The 15,676-nt window shown below is 34.6% G+C and overlaps 1 protein-coding gene across 1 annotated transcript in view; it reads left to right on the top strand.

The window, feature by feature from the left end:
* LOC145695167 (uncharacterized) overlaps positions 1 to 15,676 on the top strand; it is a 52,496-nt gene that overhangs the window by 29,554 nt on the left and 7,266 nt on the right. The window contains exon 3 of the mRNA XM_081772115.1: positions 6,105 to 6,358. Within this exon, the coding sequence (XP_081628241.1) occupies positions 6,105 to 6,358 (254 nt within the window). The remainder of the gene's footprint in view (positions 1 to 6,104; positions 6,359 to 15,676) is intronic.

Below are 15,676 nucleotides of genomic sequence, written 5' to 3'. Positions count from 1 at the left end.
TTTGCTGATTTTTAAATTTTCGTAGCTGTTATTTCGCTTTTTGTCAAAAACCAGGAGGGCGGCCAACTTCGGAATAAATGTCATGCGAGAACTCAGTTCCTTTTACCGGTCAAAATTACAAAAACAAACAATTTTAAGAAGTACTACAAATTTAAGAATCCTAAGTATATCGTACAATCCAATATTGTATAAATTCAGAAAAGTAAATTATAGTATAGTAAACGAAAAGTATTTATAGTAAACGAAAGAAAGTAGTGCCGAAATGAAAATCCAATGTTAAACCGAATAAACATGAAAATTAATCAATAAATACATTTATTGATATTTTTTTTTTTAAAAAAAAGAAAGAAACGGCTTAATGATTGCAATGGCTTTCCAGAAGTAAAAAAGGCAAACGAGAGCGTGACTGAAAAATAGATCTAATTTCTCATTTATTTACTAGTTTATTCGAGAGAGAAAAAGTCTAAAACTGTGCCAAGTTTCATTGCAAACTTAGGGTTATACTTAGCTTTATTTTAAATATGTCGATTCTAGGAGCTGGAAAGTAACTTTAAAATTATAAAAAAAACTTGCGAAGTGTAACTTGACAAGGAAATGAGTGTTGAATTCACTTACAGTGTTGAAGTTACAAGTTTTGTTTTACTTGTGTGAGACTGCTTCTCTTTAGACTTCTTTTTCCGAAAAAATAATCAATAAATCAGAACTTGTCTTACTTATTTTTCACGCTTTTGTGTTTAGTGGTGTACATTATACACGGGAGAATATCCTTTGGCAAATTATCTGCTTCAAAACCAAGTTTCTAAAAAAAAAAAAAAAAAAAAAAAAAAAAAATTCATGATGCACATGGAAACAAATATGCTTTAACAATTAAAAATGTGACAAATGAAGTTTGGTGCTGAATATTGTTAATAAATTCTTTTCATTGATTAATATATTTACGTACAATACTCGAGGTTTATATATATATATATATATATATATATATATATATATATATATATATATATATATATATATATATATATGTGTGTGTGTGTGTGTGTGTGTGTGTGTATACCAGGTGTTTCACTTGCGCCGCACAATACGCAAATAGATGACCAACCATACTTATGTGTAAAAGCAGTTGCCTTATCTAAGGCGCAACAGGTTACGAAAACAACGAAAGTAATTAAAACTATGTATGATCGCTAGATGAAACTTGTTTATACCTTTTCAGTCTTTATTTGTGTTTGTTGGTCAAAGACTGTACTAGTAGTGGCAATCAGTAGTGACTTCATTTGACTTCATTTGTGACGAGATTGCAGGTGTTGTAGGTGTTTTTAACCACGGACATGATTCTTATCTACGGTGAAAAACGCCAAAATGCGTCCGAAGCTCAGAGGTTATATCGGGAACGATTCTCAATGCGACGATTACCGTCAGTGAATGTATTTAGACGTACAGAAATAAGACTTAGATCACACGGCTCATACAAAGTACAAGCAAGAAGACATAGGTCAGTACGTGGCAGTGACGATACTGTAGAAAGAGTGGTTGGTTACTTTCATGAATATCCGACACATAGTATGTAATGGTATTTATTTTGTCATGTTTGTTATATTTCTTGGTATTTAAGGCGTCGCACTTAAACTATAATGAACTACTACAAGTTGGCAGTTTACTTGTGTAATTCATGATTGTCACACTGTGCGGCTCAATGTGGGCATTGTAGGGATTTTTGAAATTTAATTTAAAATGCTGCATTACATTACATGAAAGAACAGCTCATGTCTTCACTTGGCGCAATGACCTCACCATGGGTAGTGTTTACTCCTTTGTATGAATAGTGCGAGAACGGTCATGATGGGTTTACACAAACACAATCAGGAACTCTTATTTTTTTAGGATATTAATTCGCGTCCTCATATATCTCTCTCTTTCTCTCGCTGTTCTAACCCAAAACGAACTCAGTCTTACAGGTGTCTTCAAGAAAGTGTCATTTTTATCGACTCTTTATTCAAATGCTGTTAATGTAAATTGCGTATGCATTTTTCTGAAGATGTTGCCCAGCACAATTAGATCCCTATCTTATTCCCTAGTCTCATGTCGAAAAGCTGAAAACGGGCTTTGAAATTGCAATGTCGATTAACCTGGAAAATAATATTCGTAAACTTAGTTCCAAATGAAATGTTAAATTCACACGTCCAAAACTTTCCTGTCGAGGAGCTTGAGCAATTAATCGTTTCCAGCTGGAAAGATAGGAAAATGCGTATGCACTTGAAAACAAACAAACAAGAAAAGGCCAAACTTATGAAAATATATCTACCTGGTGTATAATATATACAAACATTTGGTAACCTCCTACTAAGAGGAACCCTAAAACGGTGAGATACTGGAGACTATAATGTTGCCGAACTTAGACGAGATATGAGAAACGCACACACGCATGAAAAACAAGAATTGATCAGAGTGCCTTAGTAAAGTAGTTATCTAAAATGTAGGACACTGAATTTGATTCCCATCAGTTCAACTCTCAATATTTCTCTGCTTATTCGAACATAATTACGCCCAAAATGATTTGTGTTGATAATTATCAGTAACTTAATTTATTTCTAGTAGGTCTATTTGTTATTGTTGCGACCCGTATCTAATAAATTTATTATTATTATTATTATTATTATTATTATTATTATTATTATTATTATTATTATTATTATTATTATTATTAACTATTGTTGATCCACTACTGGATGAGAGTCTCTCCGATATTTCTCCACGACAATCCATCTTGGGCAATCCGTTTCCATGTTAATCCACAAAGCTTTGTAATTTCGTCACACCACCTCATATTTGAACGTTTCCTAGGTCTTTCTTGTCTCTTGGTATCCAGTCAAGGATTGCTCATATTTACTTATCATGAGTTATTTTTACACTGAGTCCCACTTACTGCCATTTTAGGCCCTTTATTTTCGCGATTATATCTGTCACTCCTGTCATCTTTCTTATCCATGTATTTCTTTTCCTCTTTCTTCGGATTACACCGAGAATACGTTTCTCCATTTTTTTTTTTTTTTTTTTTTTTTTTTTTTTGTATATTCTGAAGACGGTGAATGTCTGATTTTATAAGTGTCCAAGTCTCCGATCCATACCTCAAATAGGTTGAATACATTCGTTAAACATTTTGCGTTCTAGGCACATCTGCATTTTACTTTCCAATGTAAAGTTGTTTCTTTCGAATGCACTCCAATCTAGTTTGATGGGTCTGTTAATTTTTTCTTTAATGTTTCCATTCATAGAAACCTTCTGTCTGAGTTAAACGTACGTGTTAACTTTTTCTAACTGCATTTTCCACTTCTATCTTTGACTTCAATGCGAACTTCTTGAACATCTCCTTCGTTTTCTCTATATTCGTTTCTAACCCGACTTCCTTGTTTTTAGATTTAGCTCTTCTATCATATCTTGAAGTTCTGTGTTGCTGTTAGATAAGAGAATTATATCATCGGCGAAACGTAGATGAGTCTGACATTTTTGTGCGTGTACCTAGGTATATATAATTCTATAATTCCAAACTATGTGCATTTTTATGTGATTTAGCTTAACTTATTGCCTTCCTACGTTGTGTTAATACAAATCGTCTAAGTTCCTATATCCTGTGCACACACTAATGTAATTATTATTCGTAAATAGGATGAGCATAAGTGTTGAACATAGTATAGTATAGATTATGTAAAATTCAACCTATGAAACTACGTACAATTTCAGACACTTATGATGATTTTTCGACACCTGCCTATGATAATACTGATTCAAATTAAGTTGTTGTTGTTGGCATAAACTACGTATGGAATTCGCAATTAAGAATGAAAATGGACATCTACGAATGTTTTCCAAATGCTGGTATGCTAGTATTCTCTATCGTTCGCTACTTTAGAATGTTCAGCAAATGACGATAGTGTAATCTTTTTTTTTTTTTTAACAAAATAGATAATATGGTTTCTATATGACTTAATTGTGTTCCTGATGTTCATACTGATGTTTTGTTATTATTATTTGGCATATGTGGATTAAGTCAGTTAATTGAAATAGGAGATTTTATGATTAAATTGAAATTGAAGATTTAGATGTATAGCAAGAAGTTATTTATTTTAGATGGAAGATGTCTTATTAAGTGATGGTTTTGAAACCCACTGATTTGTGCTAATTGGAAATTATAGGTGTAGTTTAGACTGTCTAAAACAAGATTATTTGTTTAATTGGTAAACAAATTAAATTAATGCCTTAATTATTAATTGCTAGTTTATTATTCAGAATTTTGGCTAGACTTAATTATAAACTCACGATTGATGCAATAGATCTTTCGTCATATAGCTCGATCTTATAATTGCTGAAACACGTAACATGCCTTAGGAATTTTCTTCACAGGGGCGTTTGGGTTATTTAACTTTTATCTTTCCTTCTTTCTTTCTTTTACTTCATTTACCGTAAATGTAGATTGTTGTTAAATCTATATGTTTCTTGAAGCAGTAATATTTTCTAAACAACCTCCACATCTCTTATGCTACACGAATATAGTTTGTTGGCTATAGTATCGGCAAAAGCGACTCTCATGGTACCTCGATTATAATTCTTAAATATCTGATTTATTTTTTTGTATATGAAAACAAAGCGCTTTTGTAAGCATGTCACCCCTTTGATTTACGCAATCCTGCTTACTTCACTGTATGGTTGGTTGTCCAATTTAACTAATTGTACGGCGCAAATGAGCCACCTGGTATATATATATATACTTTGAGCCACTCTATATTTACTTTTTGTTATGCAGTAAAATATTTCACTAATGTAACTAAGAAGAAGTTCGATATATTACACAAAACGTACGTAAGTGATAAGCAGCAGTAAGGCAAATTTTACATCTTGTGTCTTCTGCGTATTTATCTCCTTAGTATTACCAAATACTTCGCTTCAGGAGGAGGTTCTTGTTAAAGAAATAAATAGATTAAGTAAAGTAACCTTTATGAATGTTATATATTGTAATTAACAATGCTATTATTATTTGTTAGAGCAGCAGTGGCTCTGGCTCAATATTAGAGCACACACCTCTGGAGCGTGGGACCCTTTGTTCGATTGCGCCAAGTGATTCTTATAGTGGACAAAATATGCATACATTTTCTCGCGGTTCTTCCGTTATCTCTCATTTTCTTCATTCCACCAATTTGATTCATTTTCATAATCAAAGTATCCTTTAGCATTGGAGCATAATAGTTAAACTAAAAATTTCACTTTATTTTATTATTGAAAAGATATATAAATAAGCGTTCTGAATAGAATCAATTTTTTTACAGCAGAATAATCTCACGCATACAATATAATAACATTTTCAGCTTTACAATTGAAAATAAAATCTACATAAGCTCATATTATAAATATTAGTCTATATATATTTTGCTTGCAATGTTGGAAACGTTACTAAATTGTATGATAAGTAAATTCATGAATACAGAATCGTAAAATATATTAATATGTATTTGTACACTATTTTCTGAACTATTATTCCTGCGGATAGAATCAAAGTGGTTAACAAGAGAGATAGATATATCACCTGGATATGAAGGAATGTTTATTTAAAAAAAAAAATGTTTTTAAAATTATAATAATACCACCAATTACAATGAATAATATCTGTAAAAGTGATCTTATCTAGTCTACTGTATATATACTTCTAGATATATATTAGTATACCAGAATTATTTTTCCTTTTCACTTTTGTATTCTACGATTACTCCTGCATATGTTCTAAACCTGCTATCACGCGCACTAAACTTGAAGTCATGTATAACCGAGGGCTCGGAAGAAGATAATGGTAAGTCACTACTAATTTTCGAGTAAAATAACAAATGAAGTTCAATCAACATTGTCATGCAAGACAATGGAATGGCACATACCAAATAAGCTTCACCTGCCATTTGCAGGTACATTTCCGAAATTACATACATACTTTTCTGTGGTCTGATCTCAACCCATTCTACGTAATAACTCAATTTCACCGGAAGTTGCGCTTACCATTATCTGTCCCCGAGCCACTCAAATCATTTCTTAAGGGAAAATATAAATATATTTAATTTCAGCTGAAGAACTGACCGCTCCTCTGAAGAAATATAACGAAACATCGAGAGAAGAAACCAAAGCTGTAAATATTTTCAGTGAAGATGAAAGTACTGAAGAAAAGGAAAATATTTCAACGAATAGTTTAGCTCTCATACCGAGAAACAATAATGTAGCAGTCTCTTTTTCTAAGGATCAAATACCTCTTTCTTCCAGTGAAGATGAACGAACACCTTCACCACCTCCTGTAGTGGAAAATGCTCCACAAAATCAAACGGTACGTTCCTTGTATATTTTGTAGTAATAACAGTCAATATTTTTCATTTCCTGTTTTCTGCTTTTTGAATATAATAAGTAACAAGTGTAATAGATTCATATTCTACCGACTGGGGCAAATCTGTAAACTTTCAAGATGTCTCTTCTTGAAGTATTCCTAATACCACAGCGTAGGTGATTGCAATACTCTATTAACTAGGCTTCTTAAAAAATACAAACTGTCTGTTTTAAACTTTAATTGACATAGGGGCCTATTAGTCATATTAACCTACAGTAGAATCCTAGAACTCACTTTCGATATCTCGACATTTCGTATAATTCTACGATTTTTTAAAATAGGTAAATGGTTTCTTCCGGTCAAGCAGAACATTATCTTTGAAATAATATGATGGTCTATTAATAGCAAGATTGTAATAATTTTTAACAGCGCAACGCTTAAGTGAAAAACAGTATAAGTTAGTTTTAATGATTGTATTATTGTAATTATAGTACTTATTTATACTTATGAATGCCCGCATTTTATTATTCTGTTTAAGATTTCTTACGGTATTCAATTTTTTTTTAATTTTTATCCCTTTCTCTTTGTGCCACTAATTTCTGGACCTGTCCACTAAATTTTATTGCAGGTTTTGTTCGTTTCGTGGAAATTCTAATCTACCCCATTCCCCACCACAGTAACCAAATGGCTCTCCGTCTCCTACGGATGAAGCTGCACGAAAACGAAATGAATATGAGAGGAAGTCTAGCATAAAGAGAATTTTCTACTAAGGACTATAACATTGTTCGGCGTAAGCTCTTAACTGCGATAAACAAAGCCACGTGAAACTAAATCTCGCTCATTTGCTGTTGTCCTACCGACGCTTGTACTCCTCCGCAAAATAGTTCATGTGATTGCATTATTACTTTTACTATGAACTTTCATATAAAACTGCTATATTATTATAAATGACAAAAATATAATACGGATTATCTAATAGTATTGCAATTGAGTATAGCTAATGAATCAATAGAAATAAACACTAAGCATGCGCAGTAATTATGGCGCCAACTCAACTGTGGACGGGTGTTCTGCTTTTAAAGTCTGAAAGATGGCTGGCATGAATCCCGGTTCCGCGAGTGTTGTCAGTGTTGCCAATTTGGGGGGAAAGTCGCTAAATCTAGGGGATTCGCCTTCCAGGATAGCGACAAAAAATAATTTTTCTGATTAGCGACTTTTTTCGGTGATTTTGGGATGACGATCTGGCGACTTACTTACAAATCTAGCGACTTTTGTGCTGCGAACAACTTGTCCTAAAATAAGTACTATTAACTCGAATCAGTTCAGCTACATGCTTATTTTCCTTTTGCTTATTTGAATCAGTGGCAGCTGTTGACGAGCTGAGAAAGTACATAATACTTATATCTATATTCCTGCTTTCATTACTGTTATCCCTTACATTTTAACGTGAACCAACTCCAGCTTTTAATGTCCTTTAGTTTACAGAGCACAAATAATGCATTATCGGTACAGATAGCAAACATTATCTGAAGAAGCGTGAGTAGAAGTGAAGTATGTAAGATTTTTTCTAGACCTTTAATTTTGTTCGTTTTTCTAAACTCATTTTTAATTTTGTTGAAACAAAATTGATCATAAAGTTAAAAATATACAAAAGTGAAATTATTGTTAGTTATATATGAGTCTTTCATATACGTTCTTGTAGCGTATATAGTAGTATGACTTTAATTGATCAGGTATCTTATACACACACACACACACACACACACACACATATATATATATATATATATATATATATATATATATATATATATATATAGGCAAAATTCCACGAAGAATATTTTAGCGACTTTTCACCCAAAATTGGAGTCATTTCATCTTCTGTTTAGCGACTTTTTGTATCAACTTGTTGGCAACACTGAGGAGGAAGGTCCATAAACCGTGAAAGTTGAATTTTGATGAAAATTTGTGACAAGATTCAGTTCGAGTTGCTAAGTAACGTAGTAATAGTCACTCGATGCGCAAATGCTTCGTTGAGCTGCTACACCAACGCCATCTTGAAATCCTATAGGCAATGTCCAAGAATAACCTTTTAGCACAAAAATAAAAAAGCTTTTGATAGATCTGACTTCAGTATTGTAAACCAAGGTAGATCATCTATATGTGAGAGTACTTCCAGTGCATGATCGCCATCTTGAAAGGCGCCATATTGAATCGCCGTCAAATATGATAAATGGCAAGGGGGTCATGTGGCGTATATCAAATAGCACTGGAATTTACTCCTGAATCCATTTCCGTAACCAAAGTTTACATATCTGTTTTCACTTCAGAGTTAAGAGCTCTCTCGCTCACAGGAACATATAAAAACTGAGCAAGTAAAATTTGTGTTATAAAATGTGGTCGTGCGAACACTTGCATGATTTTAACTAATGCAGTAGTAGTCACTTGATCTACAATAGCCATTATACCTATCAGATCTTGAGACTAGTGAGAGATATCGTTAATTAAATTGAAATGCCTGTAGTGAAAAATGGAATATCTGCATGCTACAAGTTATACCTATTTCAAAGTGCGATTGAATAGACTGCTGGTCGATGAAACACATACCTAATAGTACTGACAAGCAGAGAATACCAAAGGGATTGTTCGGATATATATTTGAAAAATGATATAAACTGGTACATATCAATTGAACGACTAAAATGGTTCGGTTTCCACTATAATCAGTAGGTCCACGTCTCCTTTAGCGTAGCAGGCGTGTGGGACGTTGAATTGTATCAAACCAAAAATCTGTTTTAGGCAATTTTACGTGGTCCATTATAGTGTGTTAAGTTTTCTTCTCCAATCTAGAAACCTTACACAAAGACCATTATTGTTGCAGAATATTGCATTCTTTTCCAATACTCATAATTGACAACCTATAATTTACCGTGTATATTACGAAGTTAAAATACTTGAATGTATTTATTGACAGTTTCTCTAAATACAATCGATTTATTGCTGCCGCATTGAACAATGAATTAGATTTAAATTATCAGTTCACACCCAACTCTTAGAAGATACACCTGGAAACTTAGAATTCACTTTTCTTTTGTCTGTTCTGCTATTAGTTTTAAGAAAATGCATGCACACCTGCTAAGAATATGTGGCAGTAAAGGTTATTACAAGATTCAATTCCAAGTTGCAATCCATAAAACAAGCCTCTTTCTTGCTTTTCCCTTCAATATTAAATAATTAAATATCTGCATCTTTCCACCTTTAACGATAAAACGCTTGCTTATAATAAGGGCAAGACTAGTTTTCATATCAAAACTGTGATAAATAATTGATTGTAGCAGGTTTTCACTTGTTGCAAAGGACATGCTTGCATATGCATGGCAGAAATGTGAGTACGTAACAGGAGCAATAGTTAGTTCATTTACAAATGTTCTGAAGACTAGTAGAAAATAGTGTCTGTGGTCATGAAGATTGTGACGAAAATGCATTTGTTAAGTGTTTACACTGCTCCATAATGCTGTGTGCTAATCACTACGTTTTGGATCTCCATCATCACAACTGAAGAGCAAAAGGTTAGTAGGTTAATATTTGCTTATGAGCAATAGTTTATATTATTTTTCTATTAATTTTCTAATAACTTCCAGATATATTCTTGTAAAATCATATGTGCCGTTGCACCTAACTTATATTACAGCATTTAAATGCTATGCATAATCGCAACACACACAGACTCATATATATAGCGCACTTTGAAATAGGTATAATTTGTTACAGTGCTGCTATTTAATTTTTCACTACAGGCATTTCAATTTAATTAACGATATCTCTCACTAGTCTCAAGATCTGATAGGTATAATGGCTATTGTAGATCAAGTGACTACTACTGCATTAGTTAAAATCATGCAAGTGTTCGCACGACCACATTTTATAACACAAATTTTACTTGCTCAGTTTTTATATGTCCCTGTGAGCGAGAGAGCTCTTAACTCTGAAGTGAAGACAGATATGTAAACTTTGGTTACGGAAATGGATTCAGGAGTAAATTCCAGTGCTATTTGATATACGCCACATGACCCCCTTGTCATTTATCATATTTGACGGCGATTCAATATGGCGCCTTTCAAGATGGCGATCATGCACTGGAAGTACTCTCACATATAGATGATCTACCTTGGTTTACAATACTGAAGTCAGATCTATCAAAAGCTTTTTTTATTTTTGTGCTAAAAGGTTATTCTTGGACATTGCCTATAGGATTTCAAGATGGCGTCGGTGTAGCAGCTCATCGAAGCATTTGCGCATCGAGTGACTATTACTACGTTACTTAGCAACTCGAACTGAATCTTGTCACTAATTTTCATCAAAATTCAACTCTCACGGTTTATGGACCTTCCTCGTGAGTGTTGTGGTGAAACACCAACAAGGCAAACCTTTACTCATAAAGCAACAATTGTTTACGAGCGAAACTCAAATACTTTCTTTTAATCTTTCGAGTTTTTTCTTTCTTTTCTGCTGCTGCTGTAAGTATGTGGACAACACGAGACAGTATTGTCAAAATCCACGTGTATAATTTGCTCCTCCCCGTGAGGAGTGGGAGTGATACATCACTAGCCAATGTATTTGTGACAAGCGGAAGGATACAAATATATTGTTTATCGGAGTTTAGAGCTTACGCTGAACAATGTTTAGTTATTTCTAGGTACATTTTTTAGAACTTTTAATAAATAATCATTTTACGATATTTTGTACTTTTCTGTGCCCTATATTGTGCTAAAATTTCCATTAGAGTAATATGCAGTAATATATTATCAGTTGTGAGTAAAATCTTATTCCCTACAACTCGACAGTTTCCATAATTCATCACTAGATATTGGATCTTTAGGTAAGAACCTATTGTTGTTCTTAGCTCAGAATGAAAAAATAAAATCATATATGAAGGTTTTATGACAAATTAAAGTAGTAGCACCAAGTTTTATTTTGCAAAAAAATGCCTAATTGAACGTTAGATCCTATTTTTGCCTATTTTGCGCAAAGTAAACATGCGAATATTTTCGAAAGGTTAAACACGAGAAAACAGTTTTGTTCCCACATGTTGCCTCACCACAGCAGGCAGAGTGGCAAAGGTGGGGAGAATATTTTTAGACTAGGTCAAAGACAGGGAGAAAATGGTTATGTTCCTGCCATGTGAAAACAATCAGCTTATCAACAATGGATTAAAAGTATTGTATTTGGTCTAGGAATTAATTCGTGCGGGTGGACAAGAGACGGCGCAACGAACGGAGTGTCCCACAGTTCCGTGTATCCACACATGTGTTGCAAACCCCTGTCATCGCGTATCGTTCGTAGTATAGGGCAGTGGATTAAAGCGTCAACAACACCAGTTTGTAGTTAAGTGAACATGGCGCAATTTGTGCCTGATAAAGTGTTTTTGCGGGGTGTCCTGCTGCATTACTTTAACATGCAGAAAAGTGCGACTGAAAGTCATCGTATTTTGGTGGAAGTGTATGGTGACCATGTTCTAGCTGAGCGAACGTGTCAGAAGTGGTTTGCACGGTTTAGAAGTGGCGATTTCGGCTTGGCAGACCAAGAGCGAGCTGGACAGCCAAAAAAAATTTCAAGACGAAGAATTGACAGCATTGCTCGAGCAGGATTCGTATCAAACTCAGGAACAACTTGCAGCAGCATTAGGCGTTGATCAAACAACAGTCTCCAAACTCTTGAAAGCCATGGGAATGATTCAAAAGATGTCACATTGGGTTCCACATGAATTGAAAGACAGAGACGTTGAAAGACGAAAAACCATTTGCGAATTGCTGCTTCAACGACAGAGCAGAAAGGGGTTTCTGCATCGAATTATTACGGGTGATGAGAAGTGGATCCATTACGAGAACCCTAAACGAAAAAAGGCCTGGGTGAAACCAGGTGAATCAGGTCCATCACAACCAAAACGATATATTCACTGTGCAAAGGTTATGCTGTGCATATGGTGGGATATGAAAGGTGTGGTGTACTATGAGCTGCTGCAACCGGGTGAAACTATGAATGGAGAACGTTATCGACGACAATTAATGCGTTTGAAGCAAGCTCTGGCCAGAACACGACCAGAATGGGAGAACAGACATGATAAACTTATTGTTCAACATGATAACGCTCGCCCACATGTCGCAAAACCGGTCAAAACCTATTTGGAAAATGTCGGATGGGAAGTTTTACCCCACCCGCCATATTCACCAGACGTTGCTCCTTCGGACTACTACTTGTTCGATTGCATGAACAACGATTTGATTGGACAGCGGTTTACTTCTTCAGAAGATATCGAAACATGGTTCTTTGACTGGATCGCTTCCAAGGATGAGGACTTCTTTCGCCACGGAATCCGTACATTGCCTGACAGATAGGCGAAAGTGGTGGCTAGCGATGGACAATATTTTTCTTAAGGTATTTATGTATTTTGTGTTTGTACTACAGCTTCAATGTGTGCGTACCAACCGCACGAATTAATTCCTAGACCAAATACCTCAACAATCTTGATGACAAGAAAGTGCTTCTTGCCTATACATATGCTGCATCATACATGGTTGCTGCAATGAAGTTGCTGAAGATGTTCTATCCCTCACTTATGCATGTGAGATATCTCGCCCATGGTTTAAATCGTGTTGCCGAGCAGATAAGAGTATAATTTCCAAAGATCAACAATGATTTCTACTGTAAAGAAAGTTTTTCTTAAGGCTCCATCAAGAGTACGGTCTTTTAAAGAAAAGCTTCCAGATACCTCTCTGCCACCTCAACCAGTCTTTGCACGATGGCGTATCTAGTTGAAAGCAGTTGAGTGCTAGTGACCATTTTCCTGTAGTAAAGGAAGTCGTTGAAAATTTAGTGGAGGATACTTATAGCGTTACTGCTGCCAAAGAGGATTTGGCATACACCCGATCGCAATACGCATCTCTTGATACCTCTTGTTTTATATCTCTTGTTCGGGTTATTTCAAAGCAGAATTAGAGGGCTAAGGAACTGCACTTTCTAAAAATGTTGAACTTATTCAGGAAGTGAAGAAAAAATTGTGAAAGTTTCCTGTCAAGTTGGAGGCTAAAGATTGGAAGTGTTTTGGGAAAAACTTGGGACTCAACAGTTTGTGTGCAACAGCAGATATTTTGACTGGGAAGCAAAGTGAATACAAATGCAAAATACCAATTGAACATATACCGAAGTTGAAGTTTTCTCCGATGACGCCAATTGATGTGGAATGTTTATTCTCTGCGTACAAGCTCACCCTCACCAACAAACGCCATCGTTTCAGCATAGAATACCTGGAAAATGTGCTTGTTATTTACTCTGAGGCCAATTACGGCTTATGTGGTGTGTTGTGTTTTGTACTGAGGATTTATCTACAAACACATAGTTTTATTTAAAAATTCTTAATTTCAGTAATATTTCAATCTTGAGCAGGTTAAAATGTCAGGTAACACGACGAGTGTGAGTGCATTTCTGTATCTTAAGGTTTGTATTCAGATCTTAACGCATCATTCCATTCAAAAATGAGTATATTTTATAAGAACTAGTTTTTCATTTTTAATGCCTAATTTGGTATTTTTGGCACCTAAAACATACTTTTTAGAACCTAAAAATCCAATGTCTATTCATCACCCTCTCAGTCCATATTAAGTCGTGTTCGCTTGTATTAGATAGGCTTACTAGACATTTTAATTTGATAGAAGTTTCATTTGCTGCCAACGTCTACTAACAGCTGCTACTTCAACACCAGATGCTACTACAACATCTGCTACTACAGTCCCGTTAACTGATAACTCCTACTTAGAAGCAATATAACTTATTTAACATAGCCAGTCACTTCAACATCTTACGCAGCTATATTTGTTTATCCTATGAACTAAATTACATTTTATTTTATTCTCCTATTAAACTCCTGAAAATATTAGTATTAACTTCTACTTACAAAATCGATGTAGAATTGTTCTGGCGTTTCAGTGAATATCCAATGCTACTGTATAGAATTTGATCAAACGTTTACGTATCTTGTACTTTCAAAAATTTCAATCTTCCTGTGATATCAATGTCTCAATAATTGTACGTACAGTAAACTTCCGTTAGTCCGGCATCCAACAACCCAGAATACTCAATCTGTATTCTTCAAAATATAGACTTAAATTTATTTTGGTTGTGCTGTACATTTGACTTGAACTGATTATCCTATTATTCCTAGTAAACTATATTTGCTGCTAAACACCAGTTATAGCTATATTCAGTCTACGACTTAGCGTTTAGCGATTGCTGGAAGCACTCCCCGATGATCTTAAAGTTTTCGGTAGTCAGGCATTGCCCAAGTCTCGAACGTGCCTGATTCACAGGCCTACAGAAAAAAAATTTTTTCTTGGTGCCTAAAATTTTAGAGCTGATTTTAACTATGTGTGGGGCGCTGAATCCAATAATGTAAGCAGTTTTTTTCTATCAGCTCTACTTTGGTAGATACAGGCTACTGTACCAGTAGTGTTATTTACGTTACAATGTATGTGGAAGAAATATTACAATCCAAAATAAATATGTAAATTATAAATGATGTAACCACTATTTCTGCATGCTTCTTGCAATAGTATACAAAATAAGCAAAAGAAATACAAATATTCTCGTAATAACAAGTTTGAATATGATCTTATAAACTCTGCAACTCAAATAAATCCTACTGTGCTCTATAGAGATTTCTATTTGGAAGAACGGCGCTCTTTTCTCATTAGTGCTGCTATCTGTCGGTACTAAACGGAAAGTAGTCATATAGTAGTTCCAGGAACGTCCACTAGATTGCATTGGTATTCTACTTGGCTAGTGGATCGTAGTTGTTGTCTTGCAGGTGGAGTGACATGTTGGAACATGTGAGTTTTGTTCTGAAATCATAACTTGTAACATAAAGCGTATACTAAGGCTTTATATTTAACATCCGTGTTAGTGGCCTGAACATAAAATGAGTTCAAGTCGAAGAAGTTGTGTTAACCATCCTGATGTGTTTTGCTACATATGTGGTGAGTACACATTTAAAGACAATAGAAAACATATCAGTGACTTTGTAAAAAAAGCATATCATGCATATTTTGGTGTACGCCTAGGGGACCAAGATAAAACGTGGGCTCCACATATTGTGTGTAAAATGTGTACTGAACACTTGCAACAGTGGACAACTGGAAAAAGAAAAAGTCTTAAGTTTGGTGTTCCAATGGTTTGGAGGGAACCCACAAACCATGTTGATGACTGTTATTTCTGCCTGGTAAATGTTACGGGTATGAATAGCAATAACCGGAACAAGTGGACATATCC

The sequence above is a fragment of the Thermobia domestica genome, chromosome 9 (assembly GCF_964235325.1).
Source record: "Thermobia domestica chromosome 9, izTheDome1.hap1.1, whole genome shotgun sequence".
Classification (NCBI taxonomy): Eukaryota; Metazoa; Arthropoda; class Insecta; order Zygentoma; family Lepismatidae; genus Thermobia; species Thermobia domestica.
The sequence above is the reverse complement of the archived record's forward strand: the minus strand, read 5'-3'. Positions and strand labels throughout refer to the sequence as shown.